At 38.4% G+C, this 17,812-nt stretch overlaps 1 protein-coding gene across 2 annotated transcripts in view; it reads left to right on the top strand.

The window, feature by feature from the left end:
- CHM (CHM Rab escort protein) overlaps positions 1–17,812 on the top strand; it is a 227,591-nt gene that overhangs the window by 129,658 nt on the left and 80,121 nt on the right. For both annotated transcript variants that reach the window (XM_007093297.3, XM_042974113.1), the window contains 2 exons: positions 467–571; positions 967–1,030. In XM_007093297.3, the coding sequence (XP_007093359.2) occupies positions 467–571; positions 967–1,030 (169 nt within the window). The remainder of the gene's footprint in view (positions 1–466; positions 572–966; positions 1,031–17,812) is intronic.

Genomic DNA, 17,812 nt, shown 5'->3' with positions numbered 1-17,812 from the left:
GACCAGATAGCTATTGTTGAACAAAAGATAAAGCAACACTTAACAGAAAAATAAAAAACCTTTAGTGGCTTTTACAGACTGAATGATATAACAAGATATTTACTCAATTTTTCTTTCCTCCTTTTTCTTAGATTCATTAAGGGAAAAAAAAGTCTTTTCTAAACAAAGGAAAAGCTTCTATGTTTCTAAACATTAGAAAGCTTATAGTGTAATACTTGTACTAACATTATTCTTAATGGCATTCAAAATAAATATTTAAATTGTATTCCATGCTTATAGTTTAAACACTTCAAAATAGCAACAAGAATATATATTCTGTAATTTAGTGTCAATTTTATGTCAAAATGTGAAATTGTATACTGTATTAAAGGGTTTATTAGATTCAAAATTATAGCTGATTATATTTATTTTTTTAGTTGTGTAGTCATTAATGAGAACTTTTTTGCTATGTTTATCTTCTTTGTAGATGTAAAGCAGTCATAGATCAGTTTGGTCAGAGAATAATTTCTAAGCATTTCCTTGTGGAGGACAGTTACTTTTCTGAGAACACATGCTCACATGTACAATACCGGTAAGGCACCCCTCCATCCTCCATCCAAGGGATGGTGAAACATAGGAAAATTTAGCTGTGGTGATTATATTGACACTTCTGTATGTCTGTGTCCTTCAAGTTAGATGCAAATGTATACCAAACCAATAATATATCCAATATGTCCGCTGTTCTCTTATAGACTCTGGTTGTAGAGGAGTCCAGTCTAATTTTGACTCCTTTGCATCAGCTGGGGTTTGTCTGCAGCTCCTTTCACAGGCCAAGGAAAGATTAAAGCAGAGCTTGACTTGGTTTGGGGAGGTGACACTTTTATCACGACTTAAATCTTTGAAACGTGCCTTCTGGTAGTTATGTAACTATAAATGAAACTTATCTGTGGAATCTGAATAACTGATTAACTGTTTTGTGCGTTACAGGCAAATCTCCAGGTCAGTCCTGATTACAGATAGATCTGTACTAAAAGCGGATTCAGATCAACAGGTAATTTTAGTTCTGTACTTTTTAATAAATATTGCTAAATTAATTTATACAGTAATATGTATAAATTAATATTGGTGAAATAAAATGTATTAAGCCATAAACTGATGTATTTAATGCATTTTTTAAAATACCTAATGGCAATTCTGTAATAATCTTGGTTTTTTAAGATTTCCTTCTAGCAGAACAAATAATTGCATCCATTACATAAGGTAACAGATTTAATCTATGCAGACTAAATCCTAGTTTTGACAGCTATTCTCTGAAATTGAAAATATATAGTTATGGGAAGAAGAAGAGAATCCCCAGACAATACATTTAAAACTCTTGGAGGAAAATGCTTATGGTAACCAACCCGAGAGCAGTGGTGACAATCTCACCATTAGGCCTGGTGTGAATGAGTACCAGCACACATCTGGTTCTGATACTTCCTCATCACCATTGTTCCTTTCAGTACCTTTTTTCTTCTCCTCAGTGCCTGTTCTCTAGGAACATTTTTATGCATATGATTTTTCCTCAGTCTGTATTCTTAAATTCCAGAAGTATGCCCCCCTTCTTCTGATCATATCATGCAGTGACTGATAAAATCAACTTACTTATTAGTTCCGTGTGACTCTTAGACCTTTTCTACATGTTACTGCTAAACATAGGTTCCAAAAATTCCTTAACTTAGAAGTTTTCTGATTTAAAACACATCTGTTTTGCATATGAGCATAAATATTTTCTATTAATGATTGTGTAAACAATGAATTTCTTTTACATGCCATCCAGTGTTCTGAGATCTGAAGAGACAGTGCTAACCAAGATAGTATTTCTTCCCTCATAACTTGCAGTCTGAAAGATACACGTATAGACAGATGAATAGCAGCTATAGTTCAACATGACAAGTGTGAACAAAGAATGGTACAGCAGCTGTTTTAGTGCTCATCACACTCTTCTGTAATTGCCAGTTGACTTGTGTATCTTCCAGTAAACTATAAGCCTTGTGAATGTGTTGAAGAGTGACAGAGAGGCAGAAAAATGAAGAGAGAAAATAGAGACAGTTCTGTAGAAGCTGAACTGAGAAGAGTAGGAAACAGGAAGTGATTCCTGAAGAGAGATGTGGAAGTGAAGAGGACTTTTCTTTTTTTTTTTTTTTATGTAGATTTTTATCTATATTATCTTCAAGGAGTTTTATACTTTTGTGTTTTACATGTAAGTCAGGGGGATCCTGGGTAGCTCAATCAGTTAACAGCCCAATATTGTCTCAGGTCATGATCTTACAGTTCAAGAGTTCGAGCCCCGTGTCGGGCACTGTGCTGACAGCTCAGAGCCTGAATCCTGCTTTGGATTCTGTGTCTCCCTTTCTCTCTGCCCAACCCCACTCACACTCTGTCTTTCCCTCTCAAAAATAAATAAATGTTAAAAAAATAATGTCTATGATGCATACTGTGTAAATTTTGGAAGGATATAAAATCTGTGTATAGATTTATTTATTTATTTTTAAATTTACGTTCAAGTTAATTAGCATATAGTGCAACAATGATTTAAGGGGTAGATTCCTTAATGCCCCTTACCCATTTAGCCCATCCCACCTCCCACAACCCCTCCAGTAACCCTCTGTTTGTTCTCCATATTTATGTTATTTTTGCTTCCTTTTCCCTTGTGTTCATCTGTTCTGTGTCTTAAAGTCCTCATATGAGGGAAGTCATATGATATTTGTCTTTACTGATGAATTCGCTTGGCATAATAACCTCTAGTTCTATCTGCATAGTTGCAAATGGAAAGATTTCATTCTTTTTGATTGTGAAGTAATACTCCCTTGTATATATATACCACATCTTCTTTATCCATTCATCCATTGATGGACATTTGGGCTCTTTCCATACTTTGGCTATTGTTCATAGTGCTGCTATGGACATTGGGGTGCATGTGTGCCATTGAAACAGCATACCTGCATCTGTTGGATAAATACCTAGTAGTGCACTTGCTGGGTCATAGGGTAGTTCTATTTTTAGTTTTTTGAGGAAACTCCATACTATTTTCCAGAGTGGTTGCACCAGTTTGCATTCCCACCAGCAGTGCAAAAGAGATCCTCTTTCTCCACATCCTCACCAACATCTGTTGTTCCCTGAGTTGTTAATGTTAGCCACTCTGGCAGGTGTGAGGTGGTATCTCATTGTGGTTTTGATTTGTATTTCCCTCATGATGAGTGATGTGGAGCATTTTTTCATGAGTCGGTTAGCCATTTGGATGTCTTCCTTGAGGAAGTATCTATTCATGTCTTTTGCCCATTTCTTCACTGGATTATTTGTTTTTGGGGTATTGAGTTTGTTAAGTTCTTTATAGATTTTGGATACTAGCACTTTATCTAATATGTCGTTTGCAAATATCTTCTCCCATTCTGTCAGTTGACTTTTAGTTTTTCTGATTGTTTCCTTTGCTGTGCAGAAGCTTTTTATTTTGATGAGGTCCCAATGGTTGATTTTTGCTTTTGTTTCTCTTGACTCTGGAAACCTGTTGCGTAAGAAGTGGCTGCGGCCAAGATCAAAGAGGTTTTTGCCTGCTTTCCCTTGAGGATTTTGATGGCTTCCTGTCTTACATTTTGAGTTTGTTTTTGTGTATGGTGTAAGAAAGTGGTCCGGGTTCATTCTTCTGCATGTTGCTGTCCAGTTTTCCCAGCACTTCTTGCTGAAGAGACTGTCTTTATTCCATTGGATATTCTTTCCTATTTTGTCAAAGATTAGTTGGCCATATGTTTGTGGGTCCATTTTTGGGTCCTCTATTCTGTTCTATTGATCTGAGTGTCTGTTTTTGTACCTGTACCCTACTGTCTTGATGATTTCAGCTTTCTAATACAGCTTGAAGTCCGGGATTGTGATGTCTCCCGCTTTGGTTTTCTTTTCCAAGATTACTTTGGCTATTCGGGGTCTTTTCGGGTTCCATAAAAATTTTAGGATTATTTTTTTCTAGCTCTGTGAAAAAGACTGGTGTTATTTTGATTGGGATTACATTGAATATGTAGATTGCTTTGGGTAGTATTGACATTTTAACGATATTTGTTCTTCCTATCCAGGAGCAGGGAATTTTTTTCCATTTTATTGTGTCTTCTTCAATTTCCTTCATAAGCTTTCTATAGTTTTCAGTATATAGATTTTTCACCTCTTTGGTTAGATTTATTCCTAGTTATTTTATGGTTTTTGGTGCAATTGTCAATGGGATCGATTCCTTGATTTCTCTTTCTCTTGTTTCATTGTTGGTGTATAGGGATGCAACTGATTTCTGTACACTGATTTTATATCCTGCGACTTTTCTGAATTCATGGATCAGTTCTATCAGTTTTTTGGTGGAATATTTAGGGTTTCCCATACAGAGTATCATGTTATCTGCGAAGAGTGAGAGTTTGACCTCCTCCTGGTCGATTTGGATGCCTTTTATTTCTTTGTATTTTCTGATCGCAGAGGTTAAGACTTCCAGTGCTATGTTGAGTAACAGTGGTGAGAGTGGACATCCCTGTCATGTTCCTGACCTTAGTGGGGAAGCTCTCAGTTTTTCCCCATTGAAGATGATATTAGCGTTGGGTCATTCATATATGGCTTTTATGATCTTGAGTTATGGTCCTTCTATCCCTACTTTCTTAAGGGTTTTTATCAAGAAAGGATGCTGTATTTAGTCAAATGCTTTGTCTGCATCTATTGAGAGGATCATATGGTTCTTGTCCTTTTTTTATTCATGTGATGAATCACATTGATTGTTTTGCAGATATTGAACCAGCCCTGCATCCCAGGTATAAATCCCACTTGGACCTGGCGAATAATTTTTTTAATGTATTGCTGTATCCGGTTGGCTAATATCATCTTGAGGATTTTTACATCCATGTTCATCAGGGAAATTGGTCTCTAGTTCTCTTTTTTAGTCTGGTCTTTGTCTGGTTTTAGAATCATGGTAATGCTGGCTTCATAGAAAGCGTTTGGAAGTTTTCCTTCCATTTCTATTTTTTGAAACATCTTCAAGAGAATAGGTGTTAACTTTTCCTTAAATGTTTGGTAGAATTCCCTTGGAAAGCCATCTGGTCCTGGACTCTTGTTGTTTTTTTTTTTTTTTTTTTTTGGAGATTTTTGATTACTAATTGGATTTCCTTACTGATTATGGGTCTGTTCATATTTTCTGTTTCTTCCTGTTTCAGTTTTGGTAGTGTATATGTTTCTAGGAATTTGTCCATTTCTTCCAGATTGCTCATTTTATTGGCATATAATTGCTCATAATATTCTCATTATTGTTTTTATTTCTGCTGTGTTGATTGTGATCTCTCCTCTTTCATCTTGATTTTATTTATTTGGGTCCTTTCCTTTTTCTTCTTGATCAAACTGGCTAGTGGTTTATCAGTTTTGTTAATTCTTTCAAAGAACCAGCTTCTGGTTTCATTGATCTGTTCTGTTTTTTTTGGTTTCGATAGCATTGACTGCTGTTCTGATCTTTATTATTTCCTGTCTTCTGCTGGTTTTGGGTTTTATTTGCTGTTCTTTTTCCAGGTCTTTAAGCTGTAAGGTTGGGTTGTATATCTGAGACCTTTCTTCCTTCTTTACAAAGACGTAGATTGCTATATACTTTCCTCTTATGACCGCCTTTGCTGCGTCCCAGAGGTTTTGGGTTGTAGTGTTATCATTTTCCTTGGCTTCCATGTACTTTTTAATTTCCTCTTTAACTTCTTGGTTAGCCCATTCATTCTTCAGTAGGATGTTCTTTAGTCTCCAAGTATTTGTTACCTTTCCAAATTTTTTCTTGTGGTTGATTACAAGTTTCATAGTGTTGTGGTCTAAAAATACGCACCGTATATTCTCGACCTTTTTGTACTTGTTGAGGGCTGATTTGTGTCCCAGTATATAGTCTATTCTGGAGAACGTTCCATGTGCATTGGAGAAGAATGTATATTCCACTGCTTTAGGATAAAATATTTTCAATTTATCTGTTAAGTCCATCTTGTCCAGTGTGTCATTCAAAGCCATTGCTTCCCTATTCATTTTCTGATTAGATGATCTGTCTGTTGTAAATGGAGTGTTGAAGTCCCGTACTCTTATGGTATTATTATCAATGAGTTTCTTTATGTTTGTAATTAATTGATTTGTATCTTTGAGTGTTTCCACATTTGGAACCTAAATGTTTACAATTGTTAGGTCTTATGGTGGGTAGACCCCTTTATTATTATATAATGTCCTTCTTCATCTCTTGTTACAGTCTTTATTTTGAAGTCTAGATTATCTGATATAAGCTTAACTGCTTTGGCTTTCTTTTGTTGACCATTAGCATGAGATGATTCTCCATCCCCTTGCTTTCAACCTGAAGGCGTCTTGAGGTCTAAAGTGGGTCTCTTGTAAACAGCATATAGATGGATCTTGTTTTCTTATCCATTCTGTTACCCTGTGCCTTTTGATTGGAGCCTTGAGTCCACTGACATTTGGAGTGAGTACTGAAGGCTATGAATTTATTGCCATTATGTTACTTGTAGTGTTGGAGTTTCTGGTGGTGTTCTCTGGTCCTTTATACTCTTTGTTGCTTTTGGTATTTATTTATTTATTTATTTACTTACTTATTTATTTCATCTTTTCTCCCCTCAGAGAATCCCCATTAACATTTCTTGCAGGGGTGGCTTAGTGCTCAAGAACTCTTTTAATTTTTGTTTGGGAAACTTTTAATCTCTCCTTCTATTGTGAATGACAGCCTTGGTGTATAAAGAATTCTTGGTTGCATGATCAAGTGGGATTCATTCCTGGGATGCAGGGCTGGTTCAACATTCGCAAATCGATCAACGTGATACATCACATTAACAAAAAAAAAGAGAAGAACCATATGATCCTGTCAATCGATGCAGAAAAGGCCTTTGACAAAATCCAGCACCCTTTCTTAATAAAAACCCTTGAGAAAGTCGGGATAGAAGGAACATACTTAAAGATCATAAAGGCCATTTATGAAAAGCCCACAGCTAACATCATCCTCAACGGGGAAAAACTGAGAGCTTTTTCCCTGAGATCAGGAACACGACAGGGATGCCCACTGTCACCGCTGCTGTTTAATATAGTGCTGGAAGTTCTAGCATCAGCAATCAGACAACAAAAGGAAATCAAAGGCATCAAAATTGGCAAAGATGAAGTCAAGCTTTCGCTTTTTGCAGATGACATGATATTATACATGGAAAATCCGATAGACTCCACCAAAAGTCTGCTAGAACTGATACATGAATTCAGCAAAGTTGCAGGATACAAAATCAATGTGCAGAAATCAGTTGCATTCTTATACACTAACAATGAAGCAACAGAAAGACAAATGAAGAAACTGAGCCCATTCACAATTGCACCAAGAAGCATAAAATACCTAGGAATCAATCTAACCAAAGATGTAAAAGATCTGTATGCTGAAAACTATAGAAAGCTTATGCAGGTAATTGAAGAAGATATAAAGAAATGGAAAGACATTCCCTGCTCATGGATTGGAAGAATAAATATTGTCAAAATGTCAATACTACCCAAAGCTATCTACACATTCAATGCAATCCCAATCAAAATTGCACCAGCATTCTTCTCGAAACTAGAACAAGCAATCCTAAAATTCATATGGAACCACAAAAGGCCCCGAATAGCCAAAGTAATTTTGAAGAAGAAGACCAAAGCAGGAGGCATCACAATCCCAGACTTTAGCCTCTACTACAAAGCTGTCATCATCAAGACAGCATGGTATTGGCATAAAAACAGACACATAGACCAATGGAATAGAATAGAAACCCCAGAACTAGACCCACAAACGTATGGCCAACTCATCTTTGACAAAGCAGGAAAGAACATCCAATGGAAAAAAGACAGTCTCTTTAACAAATGGTGCTGGGAGAACTGGACAGCAACATGCAGAAGGTTGAAACTAGACCACTTTCTCACACCATTCACAAAAATAAACTCAAAATGGATAAAGGACCTGAATGTGAGACAGGAAACCATCAAAACCTTAGAGGAGAAAGCAGGAAAAGACCTCTCTGACCTCAGCCGTAGCAATCTCTTACTCGGCACATCCCCAAAGGCAAGGGAATTAAAAGCAAAAGTGAATTACTGGGACCTTATGAAGATAAAAAGCTTCTGCACAGCAAAGGAAACAACCAACAAAACTAAAAGGCAGCCAACGGAATGGGAAAAGATATTTGCAAATGACACATCGGACAAAGGGCTAGTATCCAAAATCTATAAAGAGCTCATCAAACTCCACACCAGAAAAACAAATAACCCAGTGAAGAAATGGGCAGAAAACATGAATAGACACTTCTCTAAAGAAGACATCCGGATGGCCAACAGGCACATGAAAAGATGTTCAACGTCGCTCCTTATCAGGGAAATACAAATCAAAACCACACTCAGATACCACCTCACGCCAGTCAGAGTGGCCAAAATGAAGAAATCAGGAGACTATAGATGCTGGAGAGGATGTGGAGAAACAGGAACCCTCTTGCACTGTTGGTGGGAATGCAAATTGGTGCAGCCGCTCTGGAAAACAGTATGGAGGTTCCTCAGAAAATTAAAAATAGACCTACCCTATGACCCAGCAATAGCACTGCTAGGAATTTATCCAAGGGATACAGGAGTACTGATGCATAGGGGCACCTGTACCCCAATGTTTATAGCGGCACTCTCAACAATAGCCAAATTATGGAAAGAGCCTAAATGTCCATCAACTGATGAATGGATAAAGAAATTGTGGTTTATATACACAATGGAATACTACGTGGCAATGAGAAAAAATGAAATATGGCCTTTTGTAGCAACATGGATGGAACTGGAGAGTGTGATGCTAAGTGAAATAAGCCATACAGAGAAAGACAGATACCATATGGTTTCACTCTTATGTGGATCCTGAGAAACATAACAGAAACCCATGGGGGAGGGGAAGGGAAAAAAAAAAAAAAGAGGTTAGAGTGGGAGAGAGCCAAAGCATTAGAGACTGTTAAAAACTGAGAACAAACTGAGGGTTGATGGGGGGTGGGAGGGAGGGCAGGGTGGGTGATGGGTATTGAGGAGGGCACCTTTTGGGATGAGCACTGGGTGTTGTATGGAAACCAATTTGACAGTAAATTTCATATATTAAAAAATAAAAAAAAAGAAAAAAAAAAAAAAAAAAAAAAAAAAAGAATTCTTGGTTGCCTGTTTTTCTGATTCTACACATTGAATATGTCCTGCCACTCCCTTCTGGCCTGCCAAGTTTCTGTGGATAGGTCTGCTGCAAACCTGATCTGTCTTCCCTTGTAAGTTAAGGACTTTTTTCCCTTGCTGCTTTCATGATTCTTTTCTTGCTTGAGTATTTTGTGAATTTGACTATGATCTGCCTTGTTGATGGTCCTTTTTTGTTGAATCTAATGGGAGTCCTCTGTGTTTCCTGGATTTGATGTCTTCCTTTCCCCAGGTTAGGAAAGTTTTTTGCTATGATTTGCTCACATAACTCTTCTACCCCTTTTTCTCTCTCTTCATCTTCTGGGACCCCTATGATTGTGATGTTCCTTTTTAATGAGTCACTGATTTATCTAATTCTTAAATTGTGCTCTTTTGCCTTAGTCTCCATCTTTTTTTCTGCTTCATTATTCTCCATGAGTTTATCCTCTATATCACTGATTATCTGCTCTGCCTCATACATCCTTGCTGCCATGGCAACCATTCGAGATTGCAGCTCAGTTACAACATTTTTTACTTCATCCTGACTAGCTTTTACTTCTTTTACCTCTGCAGATTCGGGTTCTAATCTATTTTCAATCCCATCTAGTATTCTTCTTATTGTGATTCTAAATTCTGCTTCAGACATCTTGTTTTATCTGTGTTAGATAAGTTCCTGGCTGTCGTTTTTTCCTGCTTTTTCTTTTAGGGTGAATTTCTTCGTTTTGTCATTTTGAAGAGAGAAAAGGAATTAATGAGGTAAAAAAAATTAAAAATTAAAAAAAAATTAAAAACAGGAAACACACACACAAAATGAAATAAATGATGCTATATCCTAGGTGTGCTTTGGTGTAGGTGTTGAAAGGGGCTTGATAGATTAGAGATAAAGTGGAAGGAAAAAAAATGGAAATCGTTTGAAAATTTGGAAAAACATACACTGAAATAGAATAAAATGAAATGGCATAAGTAAAATAGAGTTTGAAAAAAATTACACAAAATAAAAAATATAGTAGAAAAAATTTAAAGAAAAATATTTTTAATAAAGATTGAAAATAAAAATATTTTTTTCTCTTTCTGAATTCAAGAAAAAAGAAATGAAAAAGAGAAAAAAAAATTGAATAGATCGACCAGCAAACAGACTGAAATACAATTGAAATTACTTCTTTTTCCCCTAGAAGTCATACTATGATGCGATTTATAGTCTGTAAACTAAGCAGGCCAAGAGACTTGTGTTCCTGAAAGGGGAGGTTGGCCCAGTTGGGTGGAGCTTGGTGTAATGGTTCCGTTCTCCACTAGATGGCGCTGCTTAGCTTACTTGGGTTTATTGTTGTGGTGCTTGTAGGTGTGTATGTGCATGTGTGGGAGCAGTGAAAATGGTGTCTCCCAGCTACCCAGTCTGTAGTATCGGAGCTCTGTTCTCCCTGAGCAGCAATCTTGCACCCATCCTTTGTATTCATCTTCCACCCACTCTCCGCTTTTACATTGTCCATGACCAAGCCCCAGGCAGCACCTCCCTGTTGAGTTTTATCTCAGATGTGGCTGTTTTTCCCAACCCCTTACTTCTGAGGGACTGCAGCTTTGATCTGTTCTGCCCCTCTGCAGAAGGGTCTCACCTAGCAAATGGCCAAGTGCCAGCCACACCAAGTAATGTTCATGGGACCCCGCTGCTGCCGATGCCCAGAGAATGTGGCTGGGTGCCAGTCTTCCCCAGAAAAAGTTCATGCGATCATGTAGCAGCAGCGTTTCAGGGATTATGGCAAATTGCAACATGTGTCTGACACCAGGCTTCACCCCCAACGACCTTGTTCCAGCACCATCATATGTGGTTATTCTCCTGGGTCTACTGGGGCCTTTGCCTTTGGGGAAGCCATACAGCCTCAACCAGATGTCCTCCCAGCTTGGGAACCACCTCTCCCCATGTGGCCTAAAGCCCCCTGGCCTTCACTCTGCTCCCAGGGATTTGCCCTTCCCACCAGAGCACTGCCAGGTATCGAGTTGTGGAGTTTCAGACTCTGTGCTCCCCCTGTTTATAGGGTCTTAATGGAATTTAAACCCTCTCCTTTCTCCCTTTTTGTTCAGTCCCTGCGGCTGTTTGTACTATTCCGCTTTCTCTCCAGCTGCTTTTGGCAGGGGGGGTCCTTTTTCCCGTATTCCCCTCTTCCCCCCCCGCCCCCGTGTCTGTCCTCTCTCAGCAAGCAAAAACAGCTCCCTGCTCTCTGCGGCTTTTCTCTCCCCCAGTCCACCTCTCTGCGCTGCGTACCTGCTGAGTTGTGTGGTTCAGTTTGTGCAGATTGTCATGTTAATCCTCAAATCAGTTTTCTAGGCGTGCAGGATGGTTTAGTGTTGATCTGGCTGTATTTCATGGACGCGAGACACAAAAAAAAATTTCCATGCTGTTCTGCTATCTTGGCTCTTCCCTATCAGGCTTTTCTTTTCTTTAAAGAAGAAAAGTATGTATTTCTTTAAAGAAGAAGTGTATATTTCAACTGATGCTGTGGAGGTAGTAAAAAGGGAGGGAGAGTTTGAAGATATCCAGGAGAAAAGGAAGATAACTGATGCAGCAAGGTCCAGGTAAAGGTGGGGAATATGAGATTCAGAGAACAGGTAAAACCGTTGACCTTAAGAGGGGATGTGAGACACTTGCAATAAGAGGATGAATGGAGGATATTTGTAGGTCTGGGAGTTTCCATCTAATGGAATCCATCTACTCTTTAAATTACGAAGTGAGGTCATCTCCTGAGAATTGAGGTATAAGTGTCGGGAACAGGTCAAAGCTCAAGGAAAGATATACAGTAATAACTGTGGGGAGTTGGAGTATGGCCTCTCTCATTGTCAGATGGCTGTACAGTGTTGATTGCCGAGTTGAGCCTGGTGGTTATGGGTGTATGGTGGCATTAATCTGCCCCTATCCTTTCAGCTCTTCCATTCTCTTACCCCACTTAATCTTCTCAATGATCTGTTAAGAAACCTACAATTCCTTGTCCTCTCCTTTTCCTCCTAGTTTACCTTTCTTCCCTCTTCCTTTTTCATGTCCTGGTCCCCATGGTGGATTTTCTGAACTGCCCTTCCCCCAACACGTTCAATTCCTATGTAGCCATGTTCTTCCACTGTGCCCACAGAGGAAAATTTTGTCTCTGGATGAGTCTATAATTTACATCTGGATCACAGAAGGATACTTGAGAAAACCACACATCCACTCAGACTGGCACTCCCACAGAGTCAGGGTTGCCAGTCTCATTCAGCTAGACCGTCGCTACCACTAGTTAGTTTATCCACTGGTCTCGGATAGCTCCCTCTCCCATTCCTCTCAGTGCCTAGTCCAAATCTTTACTGTTTTACCCTTCCTCCTCTGTCTTAGCTCTTTCACCTCACCCCTCACTTCACTGAGAAAAGTAAGGCCCTACTAAGCACAATGGCCCTTGACCTCCTGCCCCACCACCCACAACTGATATACAAGTACAGAGAGTAATGACAGGGCTCCCCTCCTTGTCCAAGGCCAACCCCATTCATAAGTGCTCTTGATATACACACATGCGCACGCACACACACCACCCTGCATCTGTGTCCTGTCTTCGGCCTTTCCCTGCTACTGGTACCTTGCCTTCAACCTATATACATGTACTAGTATTTTGTTTTCCAAAAATAATATTAAAAAAAAATCTCCTTTTGCCCCCATCTCTAATTGTATCCCATCTCTCCCCTGATCTCATCAACATTTTCAAGACAGTGTCTATACTTGCTCCCTCCAGCTCCTTTCCTCTCATCCATTTCTAGACCAGCCTGGCTTTTACCTCCACATTTCTTCCACAATTTTTCTTGCTAAGTTTATTAATAACTTTATAATGGTCAGGAGCATAGGACATTTTTTTTTTCTATTAGGTCTTTTCTGGTACATTTGACAATGTTGATTATTACCTTTTTCTTGAAACTCTATACTCCTTGGCTTCCATGATACTGTGCTCTCCTGGTTCTCATAACTCTCTGAATAGTCCATCTCTGCTTCTTTTATGGGCTCTATCCTCCTCTTAAATATTGGGGCTCCCCCAGGTTCTCACTTCAACCCACATTATCTCTTGCTCTATGCACACTTGCTGCTGGACTCCATGTACTTACGTAGTTCCAACTCTGCATAAATGTTGGTGACAGCTACTTCTTTATCTCCCAGGAATGTTGGTCAAACTTCTTGCTGGACATCTATCCCAAAGTCCCCTCAAATTGAACATACTCAGAAATTAACTCACCATTTTCCCTCTCAAAACTACTTATCCAGTGTTCCCTGCCTTCATGAGAAGCACTGATGTCCTTCCAACTAACAATTTCTTCCTCCTGTCTCTGGTATCCCCTGAGCCTCCAGGTCCTCTCATTGTACTTCCTTGAATGGGCTCCAGTTTGCTTTTCCTCTCAGTTCTTATTCTCACTCCTCTGGTTTCAGAACTTCATCTCTGCCTTCTAACTGGTTGTTCCTCCTCTCATCTTGTCTCCTTCAGATCCAATCTCTAAAGAGCTATCAGAGTGATCAGTCTAAAAGTGTACATTTATACTTCTCTTTGTTTCCTATATTGGCTTCCTTCCTCTTTGTAAATTTTTAAGCATATGTGATGAACCTTAAAGAGAGGAAAGTGTAGGTGTAAGTCTAGGTAAATTTTATGGAAGTGGTACTAGAGGTTTGAGGGTATTCCCTTTTGATGGCTTTTCCTAATCTCTGTGAGTTTTAAGACAGTTACCTTCTCAGAGTTCAAGACACAGAAGGTACTGTGGTCGGGGTTACTGATTGTATTTAAATTTTTAAAAATTAGACATTACGGTTGTAGGAAACAAAAGAAATATAGGCATACCTCAAAGGTTTTGTGAGTCCAGTTCTAGACCACCGCAGTAAAGTGAATGTCACAATAAAGCAAGTCAAATTATTTTTTTTTTTAGTTTCTCAGTTCATATAAAATTATGTTTACACTATACTGTGGCCTATTAAGTGTTCAGTATAGCATTATGTATAAAAAAATGTACTTACCTTAAAAATACTTTATTTCTAAACAATGCCAACTATCATCTGAGCTTTCAGTGAGTTCTAATCCTTTTGCTGGTGGAGGGTTTTGCCTTGATGTTGATGGCTACTGACTGATCAGGGTGGTGGTTACTAAAGGTTTGGGTGGCAGTGACAATTTCTTAAAATGAGACAACAATAAACCTTGCTGCATCAATTGACTCTTCTTTTATGAATGGTTTCTCTGTAGCATATAATGCTGTTTAATAGCATTTTACCCACCATAGACATTCTTTGAAAATTGGAGTCAATCCTATCAAAATTTGTTGCTGCTCTATCAACTAAGTTTATGTAGTATGTAAACCCTTTGTTGTCATTTCAACAATCTTCACAGCATCTTTGTCAGAAGTAGATTCCATCTCAAGAACTACTTTCTTTGCTCATCCATAAGAAGCAACTCCTCTGTTGTTAAAGTTTTATCATGAGATTGCAGCCATTTAGTCACTTCTTCAGACTCTACCTCTAATTCTAGTTCTCTTGCTGTGTCCACCACATCTGCAGTTACCTCCTCCACTGAAGTCTTGAACCCTGAAATTCATTCATGGGGGCTGGAATCAACTTTCTCCAAACTCCTGTTAATGTTGATATTTTGAACTCTTCCTGTGAATCATGAGTGTTCTCAATGGCATCTTAAATAGTGAATCCTTTCCTGAAGGTTTTCAAATTACTTTGCCCACATCCATCAAGGGAATCACTGTCTATGGCAGGTATAGTTTGATAAAATGCATTTCTTACATAATAAGACTTGAAAGTCAAAATTCCTTGTGGATCCATGAACTGCAGAAAAGATGTTTGATAGGTAAAGATAGGATTCAGTATGTAGAAAGGGAGGGGCTAGGACTTGAAGGTCCCAGGGAGCAAAGCCACATATTTTAAAACAATGCTGGAAACATCTATGAGAAAAACTCCCTCAGGCGTAAAGTTTTTCTTAATAATGTAACAAATACATGGGGCGCCTGGGTGGCTCAGTTGGTTGAGCGTCCGACTTCGGCTCAGGTCACGATCTCACGGTCTGTGAGTTCAAGCCCTGCGTCGGGCTCTGGGCTCATGGCTCAGAGCCTGGAGCCTGCTTCCAATTCTGTGTCTCCCTCTCTCTCTGACCCTCCCCCGTTCATGCTCTGTCTCTCTCTGTCTCAAAGATAAATAAACTTAAAAAAAAAAAAAAAGAATGTAACAAATACCACCTACTCCCCCTTCATGTTTCCCTCAGGAATAAACAACTCATCACCTACAGGTATCTTTTTTTTTTTTCCTAAAAAGAAACCAAAAAGAAGAGGAGGAACAGACCAAAACCCTATAAAATAAAGTTTCTTGCTTATACTCAGGGGTATTCACTTTCAGATGTCCCCTCTCTGTAAAGAGACCTTTCATACTATTCTTACCTTCTGATCTTACACTCTGATAAACTTTTGCCTGCTGCTCATTTTATTCTGTGTCCACCTCCTCATTCTTTGAATTGGCTAAACAACGAGCCCCTGGCATTGAGGTATTTATTCTGCAAAATGTGTTAGCAAGCATGAAAACAACATTAATCTTGTTGTACATCTCCATCAGAGCTCTTGGGTGACCAGGTTCTTTGTCAATGAGCAGTCATATTTTGAAAAGAATCTTTTTTCTGAGCAGTAGGTCTCAACAGTGGGCATAAGATACTCAGTAAACTATGTTGTATAATCCAAGCTTTCTTGTTCCATTTACAGAGCAGAGGGAGAATAGATTTAAAATAATTCTTAAAGGCCCTAGGATTACTAGAATGATAAATGAGCATTGGCTTCAACTTAAAGTCACCAGCTACATTAGCCTTTAACAAGAGAGTCAGCCTGTCCTTTGAAGCTTTAAAGCCAGATGTTGACTTCTCTTCTGTAGCAATGAAAGTCCTAGATGACATCTTCTTCCAATAGAATGCTATTCAATCTCTGGAAAATCGGTACTGTAGTGTAGTCACCTTCATGAATTATCTTAGTTACATCTTCTGGATAACTTGCTGCAGCTTCTTTATCAGTACTTACTGTTTCACCTTGCACTTTTTTAAAAAGTTTAAATTCAAGTTAGTTAACATACAGTGTACTTTTGGCTTCAGTAGAGCCCAGTGATTCATCTCTTATATAGGACACCCAGTATTCATCCCAACAAGTGCCTTCCTTAATACCCATCACCAATTTAATCCATCCCCCACCCACCTCCCCTACAGGAACCCTCAGTTTGTTCTCTGTATTTAAGAGTCTCTTATGCAAAAGGGTTCCCCTATCTTCACATCCTCACCAACATTTTTTGTTCCCTGTGTTAATTTTATCGTTTCTGACAGGTATGAGGTGGTATCTCATTGCAGTTTTGATTTGTGTTTCCCTGATGATGAGTGATTTGGACATCTTTTCATGTGTCTGTTGGCCGTCTGTATGTATTCTTTGGAAAATGTCTATTAATGTCTTCTACCCATTTCTCCACTGGATTATTTGTTTTATGGGTGTTGAATCTGATAAGTTATTTTCGACACTAACCCTTTATCCATTATGTCATTTTCAAATATCTTCTCCCATTCCATAAGATGCCTTTTAGTTTTGTTGATTGTTCCCTTAGCTGTGCAGAAGCTTTTTATATTGATGAGGTCCCAATAGTTCATTTTTGCTTTTATTTCCCTTGATTTTGGAGATATGACCTGAGGTCGAGGTCAAAGAGGTTGCTGCCTGTTTTCTCCTGTAGGATTTTGATGGTTTTCTGTCTCAGATTTTAGGTCTTTCATCCATATTGAATTTACTTTTTGTATGGTGTAAGAAAGTGGTCCAGTTTCATTCTTCTGCATGTTGCTGTCCAGTTCTCCCAGCACCATTTGCTAAAGAGACTATCTTTTTTTTTTTTTTTCATTGGATACTCTTTCCTGCTTTGTGGAAGATTAGTTGGCCATATATTTGTGGGTCCATTTTTAGGTTCTCTATTCCATTGGTCTAGGTGTCTGTTTTTGTGGCAATACCATACTGTATTGATGATTATAGCTTTGTAATACATCTTAAAGTCTGGAGTTGTGATACCTCCAGCTGTGGTTTTCGTTTTCAACATTACTTTGGCTATTTGGGTTCTTTTGTGGTTCCATACAAATTTTAGGATTGTTTCTTCTAGCTCTGTGAAGATGCTGGTGTTATTTTGATAGGGATTGTATTGAATGTATATAGATTGCTTTGGGTAGTATTTGTTTAACAATTTTTGTTCTTCCAATCCATGAGCATGGAATATTTTTCTATTTTTTTGTGTCGTCTTCAATGTCTTTCATAACCTTTCTATAGTTTTCCACATACAGATCTTTTACCTTTTTGGTTAGGTTCTAGATATAGCATTTTAAAAATACATCCTAACAAGTTATTAGGTCTTTGATCTCTGTACCAGGGGTTTCTCTGCTGTCTTCTAAGCCTTTTTCAAGCTCAGCTATTAGTATTATGATTGTTGTTCTAAATTCTTGTTCAGATGTATTGTGTATATCTGTTTTGAGCAATTCTCTGGCTGTGATTTCTTCTTGACCTTCCTTTTGGGGAGAATTCCTCTATCTTGTCATTCTGGCAGTCTGTCTTTTACATGTTTTAAAAACTTTTTATGTGT

Source organism: Panthera tigris, chromosome X, assembly GCF_018350195.1.
Source record: "Panthera tigris isolate Pti1 chromosome X, P.tigris_Pti1_mat1.1, whole genome shotgun sequence".
In the NCBI taxonomy this organism is placed as follows: Eukaryota; Metazoa; Chordata; class Mammalia; order Carnivora; family Felidae; genus Panthera; species Panthera tigris.
Note: the sequence above shows the minus strand (reverse complement) of the source record. Positions and strands in the feature narration are given on the sequence as shown.